The 25313-nt window shown below is 35.1% G+C and overlaps 1 protein-coding gene across 1 annotated transcript in view; it reads right to left on the minus strand.

Moving 5' to 3' along the window:
* Positions 1-13265, minus strand: part of LOC144437621 (secretagogin-like) — a 32176-nt gene extending 18911 nt beyond the window's left edge. Inside the window, exon 1 of the mRNA XM_078126602.1 lies at positions 13027-13265. Coding sequence (XP_077982728.1) covers positions 13027-13153 — 127 coding nt within the window. The 5' untranslated portion in view covers positions 13154-13265. The remainder of the gene's footprint in view (positions 1-13026) is intronic.
* Between the last annotated feature and the right edge of the window lie 12048 nt (positions 13266-25313).

Genomic DNA, 25313 nt, shown 5'->3' on the forward strand with positions numbered 1-25313 from the left:
ATTAGAATGTGTGTACTAATTTCCAAGTAATATAGCAATTTTGTAATTCTATAGCCAGAAAATGTACCAGTATGATAATAAACAACACTTACATTTCAGTCAATTCTTGTAGTACCGCTCTTCTAAAAAACATTATACGGCATGTTAAACTAAGGCTTGTACTCAAATGTTGAATATTTCAAATCATGTTAAAAAAAGTCAATCATAACCACATAATTTTTTATTAAGCTTGTCCATTAGGGAAATTGCTATGTAGAGTACAATGACATCGTATAGGAAACACTTGATAGATTGCGATTCGTTTCATATTTCATGTTGAATGTAATCTATATTTCATACCTGCAGTCTAGTAATATGATACGATAAAGTGACAGCGACTGCATGCAACTTTGATAAACCAAATTCCTTCTACATGCAGGAAATAATTCCATCAGAACAAAGTCAACAATTATACTTTTGTTCACCAAAGCGTGGTTCTAGTTCTCTTAGTCTAGAGGCTATCCGTTGGTTTTGAATCTGAAGATCTCGCCTCTCACAATTGGATATCTTCAAATTCAAATCCAACGGGTAGCCTCTAGACTATGTTATCTTAATGTAGTTGAAGTTCATTTACATGTAGAAGCCCTGTGTCACATATCAACCATATCTCAACTATGGTTTTCGAAGATTTGTTTCAAAAACTTTTAGATTTTTAAATATCTTTTCGTCATTTGTGTGCAAAAAGTATGGTGCTAAAAATACGACAAAAGCGAACAGCCTCAAAAGCCCCCACATTTACTTAAACACGCAATTTCCTGTTTGTTCGTTTGCTTCCCCAATTTCACAAATAACGCACTGGTCATCACCATATCAAAGCAGGTCACTCATTGAATCATGTCAAACTAACCCAAATACATACTGACAATAAAACACGAGTTTTATGAAGTACATGATGGAGTGAGCTAAATCGATTTAGACAAAAATTAAAATCCTCCATTTTAATCTATTTGCCAGAATAGCATATAATAATTGTCATTAAATTGATATTGCGTTATTCAGGTACCAAGCAATGAAGCTGATCTTTCTGGGAAATAAAACCAGGTATTTATCACCACACCTTTGTGAATACCTCCTTCTTTACACTATTGTGTAGTAGTATCGTGATAAAGTAATAACCTTACTAGTTTATTACAATTTAAATCCCTTGCCAGGCATAAATAAACTGTGATGTGACGAACACACAATGTATATCCACACTTCACGTGGTTATTAGAATACAGACATAAGGGTGGCGATAGACGACCAGGAAATATGTATAATGATCATATCAATTTATACTGGCATCATATCACAAAAAGCACCAATTTTAGAGAGCCGGGCTAGTATATAAGTATATATCCTTTCATTTGTAATTTGCATACTCAATTAACCTAACAATTTTATAAACATCTGTCATGGTTATGAAATCTTCAGAAAATGGAACGGATCAGATGTTTTGTATGACTGGCGCAATTGTCAGTTGAATATAACGTAGATGCAATTAAAAATACCATATGGTCCCTTTACACGTATCCTAGCTATGTTACTTTGCATTCCTGGATATATGATATGATGGTCGATAGTCACGAAACAAAAATGACGACCATTTATGTTAACTTTAATTTAAATCGTTAAATGTTACGATGTGGAATTCATGGTAACCATGACAACCATAAATACCAGATATGCAGACCGTAAATGAAATTGTTAATAACTGATGGATGTAAACTGATTTCACCATATTGATATAATTCGCCTTCAAACAATATCCGATGTTTTCAAGAGACGGTACTGTAGGAGGTATATGTGTATTTTAAACGACAAATAGCTGATTATTGAAACTATTCATATATTCCCTATAAAATATCTTAGTGGGCATCAATGGTGACAGTTATTAAAATGACCAGAACATTACTCCGCACTGTGTTACTTAGGCAATAGAATTTCACACATCACTCTATTTCCTCCCTGAGTGGTTTCAAAACTGTTATAGCCTTCAGACTGGCAACGCAATGTTGGTAATTCATTAACTAAATTATTTCAATATTCAGTTAACAGTATGCCACACATCAATAAAGATTAGACTCAGAGAACCCATTCACGTAAAAGACTTTAGTTGTCAGAAACAGAGGGCAGTAGCTGTAGGAAAAATGAAAGTGTTTTCGACATCTCTTCTTATATTTATCAATCCATGCATACAACTCAAATTTCTCTAAATGAGTCACTCAGTTATTACTTGACACATCAACCGTAAATATGAGATATTTTAATCTCAGGAGTAAAGTTGATATATTTCGGTGGAACCTTTGAGACTACTTTGGCCGAATGATATTTATTGCTTCAATCTATCTGCTAGAGTATAGTTATAAAAGTTCGTTATGAATGTCCATCAGTCCTTAAAGTTCTTATCCTATTTGAAGATATATTTTTTCTCATATGGAAAAGCTATATAAGGACCAAAGTTTGAAAGACAAAAGTTAATTCTGTTTCAATTACGTTTCAGAGAAGAATTTTGAAGTGAAAATCTCTGGTCCCTATTTAATTCCAGGTCAAATTCTATTGAAATAGGTTTAGCCTATTTTTGAGTGATTTTAATTGAGGGATTTTCGTTTATTGGGTGTTTCATCTGAGACTGATAACTTGTCAATTAGTCACTGTCACAAGTTTGTAGACACATCCAATTTTATCCTACACTGACGGAACTCTTCCCCTTGGGCTTCTAACAGTTTTTTTGGCGGCATGAATCCTCTATCCAATGAAAGTTGTCAAATTGGTCACTGTTGCACGCCATAGACATTTACAATTTTATCCTACATGACGGAACTCTTTCCCTTGAGCTACTCTCAGTTTTTTGACGGCATGAATCTTCTATCCATCTAAAGTGGTCAAATTGGTCACTGTCACAAGTTTGTAGATGTGTCAAAATTTATACCACATTGACGGAATTATTCCCCTCGGGTCCCTGTTTTTTGGCGCTGTGAATCTTCTATCTATCGAAAGTGGTCAAATTTGTCACTGTTACACCTTTGTAGATGAATAAAATTTTGGCGGCACGATGCTCTGCATATGTATATTGTGCTGATATATAAAGTTAATGTGTACAAATTAATGGCCCACCTGGGCTGTAATTTTAAGAGAAGTAAAACATACGTATTTCCTTGGAAACACAATATAGAGCAGCAGTGCTCAAGGCATAAATTTGTCCAAAACTCAATGTGAAGACACTTTAATTTGCTGCTAAGTAGAGTCATACCTTACGAGTCGCATCTAGTCAATTTGAAAGTTTCTAACCGACCACCTTTGCTCATTAATTTAACTTTCAGAAATTAGTCTTTTCTTTCAACATGATCAGAAGACGGTGAAACAAGGAGTCTCATTGAGACACTTTTCATCTAGTCATAGAGATCAATACTTGATACGCCTGACTTAACTCTCATCGAAAAGGATTTAGAACTGATTAACAAAATCTTCACACATGTGATCGTGACATTTTCGTCTCGCAGTCAAACCTCTCCAACTTGTTGACTCGTCGCTCTCATCTCCTCTCGAACGTCTCATGCTTCAATTTCACTAGTACTGTCCTTCATAAGCGATCAGATCGGAAAAACAATCATGATCCCTTCTGCCAACTGTCTTATTTAATAGACATATCTGATCCTATCCTACTTCAGTCATTTCGTGTCTCCAGGGCTTTGTCCAATCCCAGGTGACAAGAAAACTAAAGCCAATATTGCACCAGGATGTGTAGAAGGCTTGGTTACTTCTTCATCATTTATTCATGGATTTTGCATTCAATATATAATTCCAATTAAAGCTAAATACTAATCTGGCAATTCGCTGTGATATGGGTAATTTATATTTGGTGGACAGGATCGCCAACATTAAACATTACAATTGCACAGCTGACTTGAAAGTGTTGCTATTAGTAAATTTTGTAAATGTGCTTTACGAATTCACCTTCAGTAATTAGGAAAAGCTTTTCCATCTGCTAAAAGATAACGATTATTAACTGTTCCCAATCTTTAGACTGTTACAGTTTTCCAATGAAGTTGTCAGTTGTCGTGATGGAATGCATTAACTGTCTAATTCTTAAAGTGATCATTTAGAACGACAATTTGACGGAAACATTAAAATTGATGGTAATTACACCTATATTTTAGCTATATGAAGACTATTACTTGAAAACCATGGACACTTTTAGAGGTAATTTGCAGCAACGTTTGTAACATTTGGTAGATTGTATATTCAAGACACGATCTTAAGCTTGTTACAGCCTGGCTTCTCAAACCTACTGACAGTTAGGTTATTACTGAAAACGTTTAAAGATTTTAAGCATGACATACGAAATAACCAGTTCGTGTGATTGGGAATATGTCATTAATGTAACTCATGGAATGGTAGGGATAAGTCAGTGCATCATAAATATTATTAAAAACCCTCAATATATAACTTCAATTTTACGGATGAAAATTACGATTTGTTTGTATTACACAGGAGATTAATGGACTATTGGGAAAATCTATAAATGTCCGGACGTCAGCGTAATCTTTGAAGACATTTCCAAACAAGAGACGGGCAGTAACATTTACTAGTAAAACATATTCACACACCATTCGTTGTTTTTTGTATTCAACAAGAACAGATGTGACTCAAATAGAGGTCATTACACTTCACCCATTGCCATCGTTATCATCTCCATAGGGACATATGAACTGTCAGATTCATGTAAATTCAAATGTAGTATTAACTCATCCAATTCATCATTGATGAATGATTTTGAACTTTTGGACCTGTTCTTTACATGTCGCATGCACCTATAACTATCAACATCTCAGATTTGTACTTAGCATGCATCACAGTGAAACACTATTATCGTCTCGTACGTAAAATGTCAAGCTCTTCCAAAAAACACCATGGTGAACGTAAGCAACAATTATAGAGAGCACAGGGGTATACATTTTACTGTAATTACACAAATTTAAATCACAAATTTGGTACTTTGACATGAATATTTTGAAATGTAAACATTGTAAAATTAATACCAAATTTTCTCCTTTAGATACTCGTGCCACACTTTGCATAATATTAGTATTCGAAGGTCATTGCTAACTATTCATAGGTCATTCTATGACTGAACTCATTACATAGTTGATCAAACTCTTTTATCTTTGCTTTTTGAAAAGCCTTCAATGTATATATAATCTTACCTATTAAACGCCATTACCCAATCCTCAGAAGATTTACAATCCCTTAAGCTAAATTCAACAAGTAAACCTTACAACCATTTCATATGCAGCCTGTGTCGTATAGCACAGTCATGACCTTTTCAAAGTTATGCTTAGTTTAATTTGCCTATTGTGTATTCTTTCCCATACCCACAAGAACTTATACCAAAACAATATATACTGACTACTGAGTTGTGAAGTACGGGTGGAGATAAAGAAGGACTAAATTGAAGTGCCTCACATTAATGCAATTCGTAGAGTATTTGGTAGTTTGTTCGTACTTTGCCCCAGGATACGTCAATAAACAAGATAGTTGTACATTTATCATAGTCAGCAATTATTTACAGGGTGAGACACAGACATCATCACGGTACTAAGTGCTCTTTATCTTTGAAATTATATGATCATAACAACTTTCCTTTAGTTTGAATACAAATGTATCTTGGTCTAAACTCGTAATGAGCATGTTACCATGTTCGTTCTCAAATAGCATTGACTGAATCAGAATGGTGTTTTATTGATGTTGGACAATTAAATCTGGCTTTGAAGGTGTAAAGTATTTCTCCCAGACTTCACTGTCACAGTGGTAAGGACAATATTTTCATGATCACAGACAATGTTATTTTACAACGAAAATAGTAACAGTTGTACCTAATTGTGTAATAGACAATTGGAAACATATTGAATATTTCTAATTGTCGAGTAATGTGGCGATAAATACAAACGTTGTCAATTGAAGTATCATAAAGTTACGGGATGTATACCACTTTTATATTTGGTTAAAGTTACTTCAAACAATTACTTTTACATGTCGCTACTGTTATATCTGAAATGATAACAGTTCGTCATAAGAAAGGTTAGGCCCGAGGTTATTGCAAGTCCTGTGTGCTACGATATAGATATCGCGTCTTATCACCAGAATTTCACATCGTACCTTCAAGACGTGAATGGGAAGAGATAAAAAAGGAATAGAACTAAAAGGGAGAGAGAGAGAGAGAGAGAGAGAGAGAGAGAGAGAGAGAGAGAGAGAGAGAGAGAGAGAGAGAGAGAGAGAGCATGCAGCAACAGCAGCAGCAGCAGCATTGTTTCATATTTTAATGTTTCAGCCTTAACTCTCGCGTCAAGTGCTGCGTTTGAGTCATGTTGCTATCCCACGAGTTCTGAAATCTATACACGTACGGCAATACAAAGAAAAGTTAATTGTCAGCTATTTGAATGTATGGGCAATATCAAATGGTTATCAAAGTTTACACTGAAGATCCATGTCTATTAGAAGATAAAGTGGTCAATTGAGTCTATCTTGTCTCGCTCTACAGCCAACTTCTACCTGATGAATTGGATTAACATGCCAGGTTTATGACTATTTAATGGTTCTAATTTATGGATTGTCCTGGTAATGCACATTGATTAGTGTTGGAAAATGTTGTATATCTTCTTTTTTAGGTGAACGCTTGAATCAAATTAAAACTATCAATGGGCATGTTCACTTAGAGTAAATTAAACTAGCTTCAACTCGCTGTCTGTTTGAGTTTTCTTGTGTAGTCCAGTCAGGCAAAGAAAAGAAGAATCTCCTTATCATTAATGTTATGGTAGATGAGATAACTAGACGTTAGGTAGTACAATGAGACAACTTAAAAGAACATGTTAAACATACCAATAGGTAATATCTTTAGAGATTTAGTCATTCATTAGGCGTGTATACAACATACTGCTGACATTTACAGATATACATAGAACGTTTGTCTTGTATAGGAACCTTAGCAAGAGCAGAGAAATTACAGTTGTGTAAATTACAGTGGGTAATACGTTTTTCATAGTACAATGTATTCAATACCTGAATACTTCTTGGCGACATTCAGATGAAAGATTCGACAACTAAAGTACATATATTTCCTAAACCCATGCCCATGGGAAGACTTCTTTTATATACTAGAGTTATCTTAATTTCTATCTCAGACGTGATGTGAACAGTAAAGATATGTAAATGTGCAACAGTTGCCGATGTCTTATCTCCAGGCATAACCGAACTATAATTGCATCGGCGTCTACATTTGCATCAATTTTCCTATACACAAACTTTGGTAAAAACAATCGTTTTCAGACTTGCCAAGTCCATGGAAAGATTGACAAATACACCATCTTTCGAAATTTCATCACCGAAACCAATCTTATAATGATGATAAATCTAATGGACAACTCGGCGTGTATATACCTAGGGATTAATATCACATGGGAAATTAATAACAAAATGCAACCAGGGAAAACATTGTCTTGAAAATAGTCGAACTCTTGTATGACCCGAGGTCACGTATTCAGCTGAAATTGATAAGATTCGATAGGTAATACCTCAGTTCTTTGAATAGTAATTCATATAGATGTATAGGATTTGTTACAACATAGACGTTGGCGTTCTCAAATGTCTATGGTTACAACTAGTTGACATGAATGTAGAACATCGGAAACACACGACTCAACAACTCTGCTTGACAAAAACACAAACTGTAATCAATCTGCATAGCTGCATCATATACATAGTGGTAGCTCGGTATAATTCTATTTTCTTATCACTTAAATCATAGTCATTTTAATCGATTATACGAGGAAAAGTGGGCTGATAATGAACTCTTCCTTCAGTACTATCTTGATTTAATCACAGCGTACTTAGTTCAATGGTCACAGGAGACCAGAACAATGTTTAGTGGGCGCGATGTCATGTTTGATGGTTGAGATGAGTATGCACCGTCAATGACTAATAGACAACGCTTTATGAGATTAGGGTCAGTAATTATCAAAAGCGAGATATTGGCAGAGATACGAAAATTTGATATCAAAACTTGAGGTCAAAACAGTCATTGTAAGTGCAAACAGAAGCTCATTAGTATAGGATTTGACATCAAGGTATATCCAATCTGAATACAATTTCAATGCTAGGGATAACCGGGACTTAATACTCTTTATGCTGAATTGAACCATTTTAGGGCTCAGACCAATTATATTTTCAATTAAGCAAACTTAAATTATCCAATTATTTTAATGTGCTGAGGTCAGATTCTGGAGACGTGCCACTGACCAAGGACAGTTGATATTAATCATGATGAACACAATTAATTTCTTATTTTTCTCAATGTACTTCTTTAAGGTCAAGCAATGGCAAGCTTATTTGGAATTCTTTACATGTCAGTTGTCGCTTTACCTAGTTGATTGTTAACATGATAATTACATAAACTTATGGTTCAAATAGTGGTTGTTAGAGGACATATAAAAGAAGACATGATTCCTGAGAAATCTAGAGCACCATGTTGAGGTTTCTGTCGCTGTTCGTATTGCAAATGAGTCTCCCTTTGCTTTTGTAAGGAAGAGTTTGGGTTTCAGCATGAGGCAATATTATCTTTTTTTTTTATTTGTATGGAATTAGAGTTACAGTATTAATCATAATAAGTTACTTACCGGACTTAAATTTCGCAAAATTAGAAGTTTTCATTGACAAAATAATCTAGAATACAATTACATGCATCATCGTATAATTATGGAAATTCTACATCTAAATTTGACCTCTACATTTTGCTTTTGCATTTTGAAATAAATACTGTATATCACAGAAAATATGATTTTAACTGTTGACGGATTTGATCACATGACTTCGCAATCATTTCTATGCTTTCAGCGAACTAAGTAATAGTGAGCAAACGCAGGAGGTCTGCTTCATATCTATACACGCACACATTTCACGTGACAGCTATACAAATATGCATTGTGGACATATCTCTTCTGCAATATGTACTATGTCACTTTTAAACGAGATCGATAGCTCTCCCCTGTTGCACATAATGGATTGTTATACTCGCAGCTCGGTTGTGTAACAAAGGTAAAATAAACCATACTATAAAGCCAATAAAAATATATCTTGTGTCGATGTGTCACATAATATATTCTCACTGTTTTCCTGTAGCCGTTTATAAAGAAATATACATATAAATGCAAAATGAACTTTAATGTAGAGATTAAGTTGTAGTTAAGACAACCTATTTAATGACATTAAAGTCTGTTTATATCTCCAACTGTTGGTTTTATTTAGGATGTATCTTACTTCTGACTTTAATCCACACCCAAGGCGATATGCCTTACCTAATTTTTTGATACATTTCCAAGTCTTCTACTAATGGGCTTAGTGTAAAGCTGTTACGTATCCTACCTTTGAGCAGTGTACTCGCTACCAAGCTGCTTTTAATAGTGATTGTCACACCTAAGAGAATCGTGTAATACAGGCTGACAAACTCACACAAAACAGTTTATTGTTGGACGGGATAAGGTCCCTTTACAGTTATGAAAACTTACTGAGGTGTGCTAATTTAATACTGGTATATTCAAACGAAGTAGTTACTTTTATGATTTAGATGCATGACGTACACATAGGTTATCCATCTGATTTGGTCAGTAATATATATACAGACAGAACCTAAAGTTATATATATTATATATATACACTAATGTTCACGACAATATTTCATATCTCTTAAAAATTTACAAGCAGAAGCTATAAATTTATTCATATTCTATATGCTAATTATGCAACGTGGAAGAATTTCAAGTATTATGCCAGTTTCTGTCGCTACGATTCCTGCCTACAACATTGGCATGTATCCTGTCATATATCGCATTTATGTATTTCTTAAGTATATTATGGAAATATTTTGTATGATTTTATCTTATTAACCTTGCAACATTTCATTATATGGTTAACATGCAGCATCCATCACTACTCAAGAAGAGTATCTAAAGTTGGATGAAATGCACGCTTAATGTATGACACAGGCTAGATCAATATGCAAGTTCATTTTATTGATTGATAATGCAAACATGAAGTGAATAATTCTGTATTGACCGGGGTATGGTCAAAACAAATACGTACAACGGATATCCAGATTGTATTACACTTTTATGATTTTTGTATCACCAAAATGGTTGTACACGTGGTGAGATCAAAATGCAAACTATATTTTAGTCATTTGCAAATGTCAGTTAAATGGTTTATTTATATTCAAAAATCAATAATATAGGAAGATTATTGTTATTCAGGAAAAATAACGCTGTAAAGGTGTCGGCAATGGGTGGTGTACTGAGGATGTCTTTAGAATTATTACTACATACAAACAGCTGCCGCAGTTGCATTTTAATCTGTTTTTATTCATAGACTCAATAGCAAAGCCTGCAGGGTTTATGTTGGTAGCAACACAACTGCATTCACATGTAATATATATTGACTTAAGTACATGTCATTATTTTACAAATATTTCGTGTACTTCGAAATAGAACACCATCTTATTCTTTTCTTCGTCTCCTAAAGTTTTGATGTCGCTGCATATAACGGAAATCTCTGCTCAAAATCAGATAATTATGAAACTGTGATATCTAGACGAGGATTATCAGTATCCTCTCCTAACATCTAGGCTTACTGACACAACCTATCCTGAGCGCATTTTCTTTCCAGGTGGATACGTTGCATAACTTTCCTAGACACGCGTTACTTATCACTGATATCAGCTTCACATTTTTAATGGGCTGCTGTTGACATTTGCATCGTCGTCATAATTCTCATCTGTGTGGCGTGGATGGATATTATATATTTAGCACAGCTATTTTCCCACCTAAAACACTTCTCCTTTTTTGGCGTTTATTTGAACTGTTTGCAAAATCTTAAATTCATTTTAGAATGGAAGGCTTAGCGTAGACGTCACCGTTGTAATATACCAAATATGAGATTTTAACTCGGTCGAAAAAATACAGTCGAGTCGCTGTGTCGCACATTGTAGAGAAGGAATATCTTTACAATCAGAATAAAGGAAAATCCGAAAATGGCTAAACAAGAAATCAATATACGATTTAAATTACCATAAAATGGAATCAAACCTCTGAACTGACTAATCAAAGGGCTGTTTATATTTAGCTAGTGGATTCATAAATGTATTAAGGATTTTTAAAGCTAGTGAAGTAATGTGTTATTTTGCGTTTATGTGACACACATGCATTTTGAAAAGAAGAGTGAAAATGGCTTGTTGGCAGACGACATCCACTGAACGTTTGGAGATTTGTAAGAGTTTTACAAACATGTGTCACAACTATACCAAGGTCTTGAAACTACCGTTACAACATCTGTAATTGCAATTTCTCTTTAAGATTTTAAAACATTACCATAAACAAATATTGTCATTCCTGACCTAAAACCAACACCTTACAGAAATTTAACCGGAATATTTCAAAATGCTCTGTTTTGTTTACTTTCTTACCCAAATAAGTAAATGTGCGTTGTTGAAATTAACCCAATGTTTTTGTGAAACAAAATCAATATCTCTATATATATGCATGTTACTAAGAAATAATCCTGATATTAAAAGCGAAAATAAAGATAATGTAATGAATATGACAAAGGCAATTAGGTAGAAAATCGATTTTCTAGAGTGTTAATGATTTTTTGGTTCGTCTAAAAGCTAATTTCCTTTGTTTGATAAAGGAGGAGTACCGCGTTTACATTCCCGGAAGACATAGTTGTTTGGCTCAGAAATAGATTGAAAAAGTAATTTCTCAACACTACAGTAGTTCGCTGCTCTCCATCATTTTGTGTAAACAAGGTCTGTTTGAAAATGAGATTAAATATAGCTTTATTCACCTTCGTTATCGCATGATTGAAATAAATGAGGGTTAAAGTCACTTCATCACGTTCTATAAAGGTAAATTTATCGAGAGAGGAAGTTGATGACAAGTATAGTTATGTGATTTTTGAGCGGTTATGATATTATGAAGACGATGCATATTTTAGTGATTGTAAGATAGCGATCAGCCACCTGCCCTTAAATCCCATCTACGCATGCGTTAAGTTCTAGTTCAGTGCCAACAGCATAATACGGAGACACTTTAATAGCTTTGCTCCAATTCATCAAGTCAGACTTCATAGCTTTTTGTAGAGTCTGAATCTTTTATTCAATGATATTGCATTGTATTGCAAATGCAAAAAGATTATCTCGCTGGTGAGTAATGTTATCTTATTTATTAAAAAAAAATTGAATAGTTATATAATACCAATTATTAAATACTAGATTTCACTTGTAAATAGCGATACAGATCAATAATTAAGTTACAGAAAATACTATGTCGTAGTGTTTTAACTATGAAACGAGTCACGCAGCCTACATCCGATCTCCGAACAGGCTGATACCAAAACGTATATATATATATGCTTTACTTTGCGTCTGTGCCTAGATTCATGGACTTTAATGACATATTGCCTGTTTACATTGTCACTTCAATTTAGTTGTCTGATTACCATGGCGACAATAATAAATCCGTCGTTTTGAAGTTATGCGCAAAAGGTTACATCAAACATCATTTCTCAGTATTGAATAACTTAGGAATAATAACGCCCGTTGTTAATAATTTCACAAGTCGGTAATCATTTTGAATCAATAGCCGGTTTTTGTTGTATATCCAGCCCCGTTTATAGTAAATCCTTTTTGAAAGAGAACAACATTAAAAAGCGGGCTGGGATAATGGTATTTAAATCTTCCTTCGTAGCAGACGATATTTACGCCATGCAATTACTAGTATGTTGTACACGAAATTATTAAAATAATTGACAATTAGTCATTTTTTTCGAGTGAATATTAGTACTCTAAAAAATTACCACGGAAATTGAAAAGGATGATTTTGTGGGAAATATAAACGTTAAATCAAGGACTCGTTTGTGATTTAAGTTTGTACACAATACAACATAGAAGCATATCTAGCTTACCATTCGAATCGTAGTGCTGCCATATCTGAGCAAATCTATCCGCCGTCAGCCTCCCTGTATTTGGGAATTTCGAGAGAAAATTCTCAAATTTCTCGTGCTTCTTGGTGATTTTCTTCATGTGAGCCATTTTAGTACAGTTTGCCTCCCAATTTGAGTAAAAAGTATGCTTTTGTGTTCGTCAAATATCCAACCACTGCGAATGATACGGAGCTGCAGCAAACACGATCGTATGGCAAGGCGTTCGGTGTACACAATGAAAACACGACTAAAATCTCGACAACGCATGCGCTCTACGGCAGTAATGCGTCATCTTGTTATATGCAAATCTATGGGCGTTGTTCATATTTATACCTGCGTACTCATCCGTACAGGCTGATTATATTTCAAAAGATGCTTGCAATCTGTCCCCATAGAGCGAATGATCGTTATAAGCCACTGTGTTTCGCATTGTACAGATATAATTTCGAAAATATATCACAGGTTTTTAATATAGCAAACGATACCACCGTGCGGTTCTTCCACTGAAATGTTTACAAATAATCTCTAACTGGATTTTCAACCCGTTCTCCATATGGGGCATCTAGACAAATTTGTTATGCCCCCTGGGTGTATAGCGTATGCTGTTCGCATCAAATTCATATTTATTTTATGAATCCAGCCTCTCGGAACTTTGAGGATGCCATATTTGTATAAAAAATATCCACATGTGATGAACATCATTTTCTATGTAACAGTGACCGTTTGCCAATGTCCGTAATTGTAATTAATAGTGTAAAATAAGACAATCAACACTCAGAAAACTGGTAAATACTGTATAAATTTAAAATTACATCAATCAAATTATCAGAGACAAGAATTCATTAACAATATGTTCTTCTCGTTCAAATAACTGTCAAATGATTGAAAATGGCATGTCGTTTCCAGCTTTGCCATGCGATTTTCCTAGTCGTCAATATCCCTTTGCCCGGAAACCATCTATCAATCCCTAAACTCAACGTTGATAATATCACTTCCTAACGGAATTTTACTCTGGAATCTCAAGAGACTCCAGGCGATGCCAAGGCATCTTGTCCATGATATTTTTTTTTTCAATTTATTGTTGAGTTCGTTTTCTTTTGTTTTCGGTATAAAGTTGCTCTATCATTCCGTTCATAATTATTACTCCGTTGTCAAGGATCCGAGATAATTGCAATTGTAATTAAAGCTACACGAAACTGTCCTTGGCTATGATTCTCGACATTCGTTTTAATATTTATATCCAGTTGCATGACAAACCCTTTTATTTTTGTGTATCTTGTACCCAGTAATCTTTCTTTGTGTACAAACAACAGGCATACCGACTGAATTTACTAAATAAGGGCCTGAATCCCAATCTGAGCACAGAAATTCGTGAAAACTAAAAACACAAAGGAGCTAGCGTAGGGGCATTTCAGTATCTATTTTATCGCTTTAATGGGACAACAGATTCTGAAGATTTATGGATATATAAAACATTATTGCTGGGAAAATTTAGGTTGGGTTTTTCATAATCTGGAAAAGCTTACAATAGTCACAGCTGTTAGAGCTTTAAATATCTGGTCGGGTTATTGAAATTAATTTTTCAATTATTCGTTTATTCATGTACTTGTCTATTTATTTATTTATTTATTTATTTATTTACTTGTATGTATGTATGTATGTATGTATGTATGTATGTATGTATGTATGTATGTATGTATGTATGTATGTATGTATGTATGTATGTATGTATGTATGTATGTATGCGTTTGTAAGTATATATATATATATATATATATATATATGTGTGTGTGTGTGTGTGTGTGTGTGTGTGTGTGTGTGTGTGGATGGTTGGATGGATGGATGGATGGATGGATGGATATCTGTATGCATGAATTACTCGGGTAGACAACGCAGGTGTTTAAAGTTGAAGTTGTCATCACTGTACAATCGAAAAAAGTAAATCTGAAATAGAGCGTTGTTATCAACATTGTCACAGTTACATAGCTCACATTACCACATACTGTGACTTTAATAGCATTATCACTAATGAATAATATAAACAATTTAATGAATATTCTGATATTATAAACAACACTGCTCTCATCAGTACAAATCATTTATATTACAGAGTAACAATGGTATCACCCGCCCGCCGCGATATTACCACAAGTCATGACATATATGCGCCAATATATGTAAAACAATTGTACTGCCAGACGATGGAATAGCAATGTATATAATTCATCGAGCCAGACGATAAAATATAGCAATATTAGTAACATTCTTGTGTATAAAACTTGAGACATTGTTCTGTTTCAAGATACTTGTCTTCAATGCTATAGAAGTATTACTACACAAACTCTATTATCTGTAGTCATAATGTTTCTCTTCCTCGAGGAAAACTATCTGCGATTGAAAACGGCGAATGTCTGTAAATGTCAAAAACAGTGAATATATTAGGGCTTGTCTGTTGAGTAGAATCTCAGTGATCTGAAGTAGAATGTATCGGCATGGTGAAAATGGCAATGTGATGTGAAGAGTTCTGACAAAGTCTATTATTTGTCATTACCCTGTTATCTCGGCGTACATAACAAAACAGGTAACATTTCCCAGTAGGAGGGAGATTGAATTACGTGCCGGAAGACGCCACTTTTTGGGCATGCATGCAAACGAGCGTTCTAATTTTAGCTTTAATGGTAATACAGCTCACTAATATAAGCTCATTATTTCCTTCCATTTGAATCGAAACTCACAAATTTATACATGGAATTATCACAGCGATGCAAACGCTCATGGCAATAAACAAGGGAAAATACGATATCTTGACTTTACCTCCATGAAAGGATGACAGCTTAACGTAGAGAGCTAGCTGTTGTCGACTAAATAATGTCGTTATATCTTCACTATATTTTTGCCACGTTTAAACGACTTAACGATTTGATGTCGATGGAACGTTAAGCTCTAAATTCGACAGCAATTAGCAAGATTAGTTTGGCCATAGACGTTCGTTGGAAGTTTGGCAACGGGGTTTGCGCAACTTAAAGCCCAAGGCGTCAGTTAATTGACAAGTATTTGCAAACACAGTAGAGTGAGAAAAGTTAATTTACATAATATACTACAAAACTGCTCGTATATGTTTGAGTTCTTTCTCATGATATTATCTTAGTTCTACAGTTGGAATTCATATCAAGATAGCAGGCATTCCACCTCCTCCTCCTCCTCCTCCTCCTCCTCCTCCTCCTCCTCATCATCATCATCATCATCATCATCATCATCATCATCATCATCATCATCACCACCACCACCACCACCACCACCACCACCACCATCACCACCACCACCACCACCACCACCACCACCACCATCATCATCATCATCATCATCAAACTTCGACTTCGACAAACATTGATTCTGAGAACATTATAATTTGCGATACCATACAACAAAAATCCATGCGATAAACCTTACTGCCGATTTTCCCCTTAAAAGTTCAAAAGTGTTCGTGTGTAATTAGAGTAATGGACAAATAACAGACAGCTGGAAGACCGCTGATGTCTGGAGTTGTATATTTCCGACTCTAAATAAATTATCTAACTCGACTCAAAAGAAGCCGATCTTGTAGAGAAATACACGTCACTGTAGCACAGTCGCGACTCTGTATATCACCCTTCCTTTCAAATAAAGTACCGTTAGGCTTTACACATTCACTTAATTGAGAAAGCAGACTTCATCAACCCTTCTTTAGCATTTCATTTCACCCCATACAGCTAAAAGACATCGGAAAGTCAAACAGAAGGAAACCTTTTGAATGTCAATTTACTGCAATACTGCCTTCATTGATCCACCAATAAACCGGATTATGTGAAGTTAATATAAGGAGAAGAAGGGTATGACTGTGTGCAACATTTGAGGAAAGGCCATCAAATTAGTCTGTTCAGTTTCTGGAAAGAATATATTGATTGTCACTTTCCGATTAACCCCTTTGATTGAATAGACAACTGTTTAGTTCAAAGTGTATGTTTTTTGAAGTAATATAAATTTAATATTTATTTCTGACTTTACAATAAAAGTGCAATAGTAATTTCATACATTGGCTAAGAGATCGATATCGCAGTCTGTTTTTTTCACTAGTGGAACGACACTCGTACGTGTTTGTGTTACCAAGTACTCAAACAATTCTTTTTACATCGATCTCAGTTTTCGTGCCAGTTTTTACACCAATTATCATCACTGTAGGCATATTTATCGATTTTCATTTAAACAAAAAATCCCATTATGAAGAAGTATCCACACGTAAGTGCAGTGTTCACTATGTGTAGTTACTGTTGATTACAAAATAATCCACATTGACTTTAAGTTTATGATCAGGACTATATATGAAAAAGAACAAGTGCCAAGACACTTTCAAACTTTCAATTCCGCCATCTTGAATATCTCGAATGATGCATTGTGGGAATTCGATGATACCCATGTCAGTAAATGTTGTAAACTATCTTGTCATATCGTTTGTAATCGCAAATAATCTAACCCTTGTTACCCTGGCACCTGCTAGAGGGGCCCTGCCGATTGCTCAGAATAGGTTTCACGGTAACTGCAAATGACCCACAGTCCTTTGCGTCTGCGAAAACCCCAATTTGGATTTCACGTTCCCCTGTGGATGAAAGCATGTGATTCGACCTGTATTACTATTATCCACTGAACTAAAACCTCCCACGATTGTGGCACTTGGCGCATAACTGTGTTACGAATAAACAGTCAACTTTGAAGTCTATTGAACCTACAGGCTTCTCAGAGTCTTATTTAAATCAGAATTTTTGGTCCGGATGTCAATCGTAGCTGGATAGAAATGAATCAAAGAAAGCAAGTCATGCTTGTGTAATCTGTATGCCTAACTGGTAGACTTCAAGAATGAATAAGAACAGATTACTCCGTTTTGTTTTGTATTATATCCCCCTCTCTATGTATAAACTGTAATCCAATCATACTGAAATAGCCATCAGTTATACTACACGTCTAAAGACACAGTAATGCGATACAAGGCAAGTCAAGGATTATATTGCAAACTTTACTTATATATATTAGCTTTGTATTGTTAAACCTTAGATGATTAAACTGCGTTATTTGCAGGTAGCTTTACACTGAAATATATAATTAGTGTGTTATTCAGTTTGTCACCGTTCGATTCAGATAAGTACCACGAGCGGTTTCATTATATATATATATATATATATATATATATATATATATATATATATATATATATATATATATATATATATATATATATATATATATATATATATATATATATATATATATATAGGTCATATACATAGACATGTCTACAGTTACAAATAATTAAGGTATTAAGGTATATGGTATCAAAGACTGATTGGACAGACTAGGTAGTCTCTAATTTGTCATTCTACACGTGTCAGCCTTTAGTAATATATATATATATATATATATATATATATATATATATATATATATATATATATATATATATATATATATATATATTACTAAAGGCTGACACGATCTGTCTGTCTGTCTCCGTGTCTGTATGTTTACATCTATCGATCTATCGATCTATCTATCTATCTATCTATCTATCTATCTATCTATCTATCTATCTATCTATCTATCTATCTATCTATCTATCTATCTATCCATCCATCCATCGACCTACCTACCTACTTATCTATCTATCTATCTATCTATCTATCTATCTATCTATCTATCTATCTATCTATCTATCTATCTATCTATCTATCTATCTATCTATCTATCTATCTATCTATCTATCTATCTATCTATCTATCTATCTATCTATCTATCTATCTATCTATCGAGAAAAAACTGAATTGCAGAGAAAATCATTTTACTAGAAGCCTTAATAAAACCATTACTATCGGTCAGACTTTCAAGTAGCTCAAACAAGTCGGTGAAATTACGTGACGAGATTGCACAACTACACATCCCTTGATTAGCTTCCTTTCAATATATTGCTGTATCTTACACGGTATCATTTTGCCCTTAAAAGCGTATCAATAATTGGTCCCTGTGTGTTGTGTCAGGACGTCGTTGAGTAACGTACGTTTATTATACTGAAATAAAGTTGTTAGACAGACAGCCTATCTCGGCTTATATTAAGTCAGGAGGAAGAAATGGATACAGCATTGACAGTAAATAATTCATCGTGAGATTTTAAAACTGATATGGATTTAGCGCAGATCGATTTTGTCAGAGATTTTGTGATTTCATCTTATCTTTGTATGTACTATGAGATTTTTTATCTGATTATACCGTTCTAATATTTATTTGGTCATAGGTCATATACATAGACCTGTCTACAGTTATAAATAATTAAGGTATATGGTATCAAAGACTGATTGGACAGATTAGGTAGTCTCTAATTTGGCATTCTACACGTATCAGCCTTTAGTAATTTACACGGACATAAGGACTAAATACAGGTGGTTGACTGCCTCGCTGATGAACAGCCGGTTATATTGCTTAACAGACTAAATGGCTGTCGTCATAAATGTATGAATGAATTAGTGAATGAATGTACGTACGTACGTGTAGCTGAGTGATTGACTGACTGACAGACAGACTGACTGACTGACTGACTGACTGACTGACTGACTGACTGATTTAATGAATGAGTGAAACCTCACTGACTCATCACCCACTGGCCCGCCGCCCGGCTGACTAATTAACTGACAGACAGACAGACTGACTGATTGACTGATTGAGTGACTCACTTGGAAACTCCCAAACTGACTGACTTTATGTATGTATGTATGTATGTATGTATGTATGTATGTATGTATGTATGTATGTATGTATGTATGTATGTATGTATGTATGTATGTATGTACACGTATAACCGTTTATATAATTATATCACGCGCGGTTTTGTTCCATTATATTTAGAAATGTTCGGGTTTTGACCTGGCATTTCTGTGTCTCACCAATTTTTTCCTTTAAAAAAGAATATTTATTCGAAACGTCGGATTTAACAGCTATATATACGGACTGGTTTATTAGTTCCTTATGCATTTCTATGTATGTATGTATGTATGTATGTATGTATGTATGTATGTATGTATGTATGTATGTATGTATGTATGTATGTATGTATGTATGTTGAATATCTGACTGACAGACTAGCTGACAAACCAACTGACTGACTGACTGACTGACTGACTGACTAACTAACTAACTATTTCGCTAACTGACAGATTGACTGGCTGGCTGACCGACTGACTGACTGACTGATTGACTGACTGACTGACTGACTTGCTCCATCAGTCGTCCACTTACTCCCTAATCAGCCGACCCACACTATTCGATAGTTATCAAAACAGTTAGTAGCACTAATGTTGTTTTTGATTTTAAGTTTATCAAAATCTCTAAATATAAACCCCTCGCAGTTGTTGTATCTATCACATTTCTTTAAGTTAATCCAATGGATCAGAAAGGATCTCCAAGTTCTTGTTCATGTTGAATGAAAGGGGTGACATGAATACAAATGTCAATGTCAATGTCACTGTCACAGTCTCGCAGTAAATACCGGATTTGCTGTCCACCTGCACATGTTGTAGGTACACATGCGTTCATTCTAAGCTTGTAATTTTAATGACCTTTGGTATTGCAATGTGTTAAACTATCTCTAGTTTGTGAGTGTGTTTGGGGTAGATGGGGGGGGGGGTGTTGGTGGCCTGTATAACATATTTAAATAAAAGTAAAAGGAAGGAATTGTCGCAGGCAGGATCTTCTATGAAATACGAAGTCTGTGATGCAGCGTATCCCATTTGTTACTTGATTTATTTCCACCCATCAAAATGTGGTGTTACACCATAACTTACGTTTGATATAATCCTCTCTCTATACTGGCCGAGGTATACTTTCTAAGTCAGTCGAGAAATGCAGGTATTTTCATAAAGTTTGGGTTCTGATTTCATGATTTCACATCACGTCACATCACGTCACATCACATCACATCACATCACATCACATCACATTCATTTCGCTCGATTGCCAAGAAAGACCAATTTGAAAGTGAAAACTCGGGTTCACCTCTATTGTTCTTTGAATTGTACCACTGTTGCCTTATGGGTCTTAGCAGATATTAGATGTACATTGACTCTTCATGGCTTCTAACTGCTCATTTCTTTCTGATAAATAGTCATGTATATACATTGTTCATCTAATAAATATTCATGTATGCATGTACTCATTCACTAAGACCCATTTGGCAACAGACATTGAAAAATAAAAAATTGCAATTGTGTGTCTATGCACTCACAGGACAAATACATACACCAACATGGCAAATGAATGTACCATCATGGCAAATATATGCACTATATTGCAAACATGTGCATCCATATGACAAAAATATGCATGCACATGGCAAATAGATGCACCTATATAGCAAATATATGCATCCCGATAACACAAATAGGCACCATATGGCAAATATATGCATACACATGGCAGATATATGCATCCATATCATGGCAAATATATGCACTCGTACTTTCAAATCACTTTGCCGTATCGATCGAGAATATGCAAATTGATTTTTAATGGATAACGAAATAAGAATAGAAACCATATGACTTGAATATTGCAATGCCATTGGAATCCATTTTCATAATGTGCATAACATTTACTGTTTTCGTTTTGGTGTAAAATAACAGTAGGCGTTCTCTTTTTTATTGCGTTCTACACAAAGTCATTTCTTTGAAAGGACGTCGTCTCAAAAGGAGTATAGCACGTCATTGCATGGAAATTGTCGAGGATTTGTGGTTCAATCTGAAGATGAAATATCCTTGAGGTAACGACAAATTGGAAAGATGTCCTAAAGACTCTTTCTGTAATTGAGCCGTAATACGGTCGTATTTTAAATCTACTACAGTCAATAGGTCAGGTTTAGAATACCCTAAAGTACATTGGTATTGGTCTGTAAATCCTCTTATTTTCTTGTGTGTGAATCTTTGCAATCAAAGACATCTATCTATATTATATTACTATTCTGCAAATTACCCCGGAGTGTTTTGAGTTTGATGTGTAGAGACAAAATGTCATTTGAAGAGTAAACGAAAATAAATCTACATACCATTGCAGCTCCCACTTCTAAGTATTTTATCTGGTCAAAAAATTTTACCAGTGGCAGGATTTTAGCATTTTCCTTGTTGGACCGACAATTTATCAGTCAGTGTGAGTATACTCCCCTTGGCACAAACTGATAGAAACGCCAAGGGCGATCTATTATGTTTATTCAAAGACAGTGGTTGTCTATCAGAACATGGACTGACAAAGTCACACCCTTGTCAGCACTGTCAACAGATATTTCAAAGTCCGGCTACTAGCAAACCTTTGTCCACATATGATAAAAGCAAACAGGAATTAAATAAAGAGCTGCACTGGTTGAAGTAAATCAGTGGTTCCTACATAGAACGTCAAATTTAGAATTGACGAAAGGAGTCAATTAAAAAACTGACTACGTGTGCTGTTTTGGCAAAGTTTAGTCGTCTGGAATATTTGTATGGGCAAAGCGATAGAGTAATATAGTGATATGATATAGTGAGTGTTTACAACATTGCGACATGTAAATCATTTGGCCTTGTCAGTCTCAAATGAAATATTAAAGGTGATATACACTTATTGATAAGGAGTCTCCGAGTCTGCCACCTTTGTCGACACTTCATAAAACTCCTTGATGCAGAATATTAACTTATTTATAATGTCTTCGGGAAGTCTGTACTCTTGATATTTGCGCCGGAAAAATCTATCAAAAACCGTCAATATTTTTTTCCCTAAATGCTGGAAATCAATATTTATATTAAACACACATTAACGCATTGTTATGGTGACAGATTTTGGGTTGAACGAACTCTGATCAAACTGTGTCGATGTTGAGGTAACTTTCCCGAAAGAAGGAAACAGGTTATAAATCTTCAAAAACAACAAGTTGATTTTAGTTGAAAATGTCAGTATAAATGCAAGACAGGAAGACGAATACCAACATTCGCAAGTTTTATGGATTCATCACGCATAACTAGGTGTATAGCCAAACCTAACGCTCTATAGTAAGTAACGTTTCCCATCTCTGCATTGCCAGGAATGTAGAAAGCACGGAGACTGCATACTTTCAGAACAATTGACTCAACGTCACGAATACGATGATCAGAGGGAGACCCAGGTGCAGTGGAAAATACGAGGTTGCGTGTTCTTCTTAATTGTCTCAGTTCACATTGTATTTAGAGACTACGTCCATATATGTTTATATACTAAGTATCTTAAAGGGGTACAAGCTGGGTTTATACATTTCTGGGCATAAGGTTTTTGGTGCACATACTCGCAGTATTCTACCTACCTACTGAAGCAGACGACACTTTCAATTTACTGAACTCAAGCCTGTTATTAATAAGCTATAACTTACAAACGATCAACTTTTTCGAACAATGACAGAAAACAATTGTAATGTCATGCATTGACAATAATATTATACTGCAATGATAGTGCAATCTAGGTTTTTTATGTAAGTATCAAGTTAAAAAGTCAGCTTGTGTGACTTTAATCAGATGCGTGGTATGGTTTGATAGATGTTGTCGAGCCAAACGTTGATGCAATTACAAATGAGATTAAGATGTCACTCACTTAAAAAAACTGCTTACGGATAAAAGAAACTCGGTATGAATTTTAAAGATTTTGACCTCTATATATCTAGCGGCGTTAACATTTTACTCCACACTTTATCAATTTAAAAATATTTGATTTTGATTTATTTTCTTTCCTTCTGCCATTTGAATCGACAACCATCACACGCAAATTCCCCCCTCGACGTACTGCTGGAGGTGAGTTACGCTAGTGTAACAACGGCTTCTCTGCTGGTGGTACAACAGTGAAGAACTACACTGATGGTCTGCTGCATGCCTCTTCTGCAGGTACATCGCTTGACCTCGATGATGTAACGCTAGTGTACATACACCGATGTAACACTAGGGGAGACGTAACACTGATTTCTCATCTAGTGGTACTGCGGTGTAGATCTCCACTGACGTTCAGCTGCATGTCTCTTCTGCAGGTACAGCGTATGCATGCTCGTCAGTGTAACGCGAGTGTACACACTCCGATGTAACACCGTTGTGAGTTACGCTAACGTAACAGTAATATTGTACATCGATGTACTGCTGTAGGTGAAGTACTTCGAAAGTTACACCGCTCCAATGTTAGATGTACTCCGGTGTACATCACCGAGAGTACTTTCGATGTTACACGGGCAAGTTGACTGCCGACGTACCACCCTCCCTGACGTCACGTACTGACAACAAGTCGCGCGACCGTCCAGACGTCAGGCGACAACCATTTTGTCACATGTCAGACGACGGCAAATACTCTTGTAATTTTCACCGCGTTGTCTACAAAATACGGGACAAACTACTTATTTTTGGCTTACATAAAGAGAGAAAGTTTAGCGGCATACAAGAGTGGTAACGTTATGTGAAACACCCTCCGAAATTATAGTGAGATGCATGTCCGAATGCCTGAAGACAGAAAAGGTGAAAGTGAAGATTTTATTAACAATGTACGCCACTCTGATGTCAGATATTATCACAAAATGACTACAAAGTTATACAATGTCAAGAGTCAAGACAGCGAAATGTTACATGTATTTCAAAGGTTAGTTTATTGTTTATTTCGTATGTCATGAACTGGTAAAAAGGGCAAACATTACACTTGGTGTTTGAACAGTAATGGGTAGCTCGAGTGAATCTTTGGTTCACTCTTGTCGACCGTCTGTTGTGTTAAAGTGGAGACAATTCACATTTACTATGATATATATAGGCAAGAGAACATGATATATCCAAGAAATGAGTACCCTTTATTGATATTCAACCATAGACATAGATGTAGCATGATTCCCAAACACCCTAAATGGGAAGGGGTTTGTTGCTTCATTTTTTAAACTCTCCCTTCCACACACACTCAATACTTTTATTAACATGCCTTTTGGTCTGGCCTTACTAATCACTGTTGGTTGAAATATAATGCCAAGTGTAGTTGAATGTATAAACCAGGATATATTATATAGAATAGAATAGAATCTTTATTGCATCTTAAAACTACATTCATCTGTGACAGTGTTTGGTGCCAGAACTAATACATGCATAAACTAGAGTAATATCAATATGGTTTATACTCTTTAGTGAAGCTGCTAAACATATTAATAATTACAGAAACTTGACAGAAGAACAACAATTTAAAGA

Source organism: Glandiceps talaboti, chromosome 7 (genome assembly GCF_964340395.1).
Source record: "Glandiceps talaboti chromosome 7, keGlaTala1.1, whole genome shotgun sequence".
In the NCBI taxonomy this organism is placed as follows: Eukaryota; Metazoa; Hemichordata; class Enteropneusta; family Spengelidae; genus Glandiceps; species Glandiceps talaboti.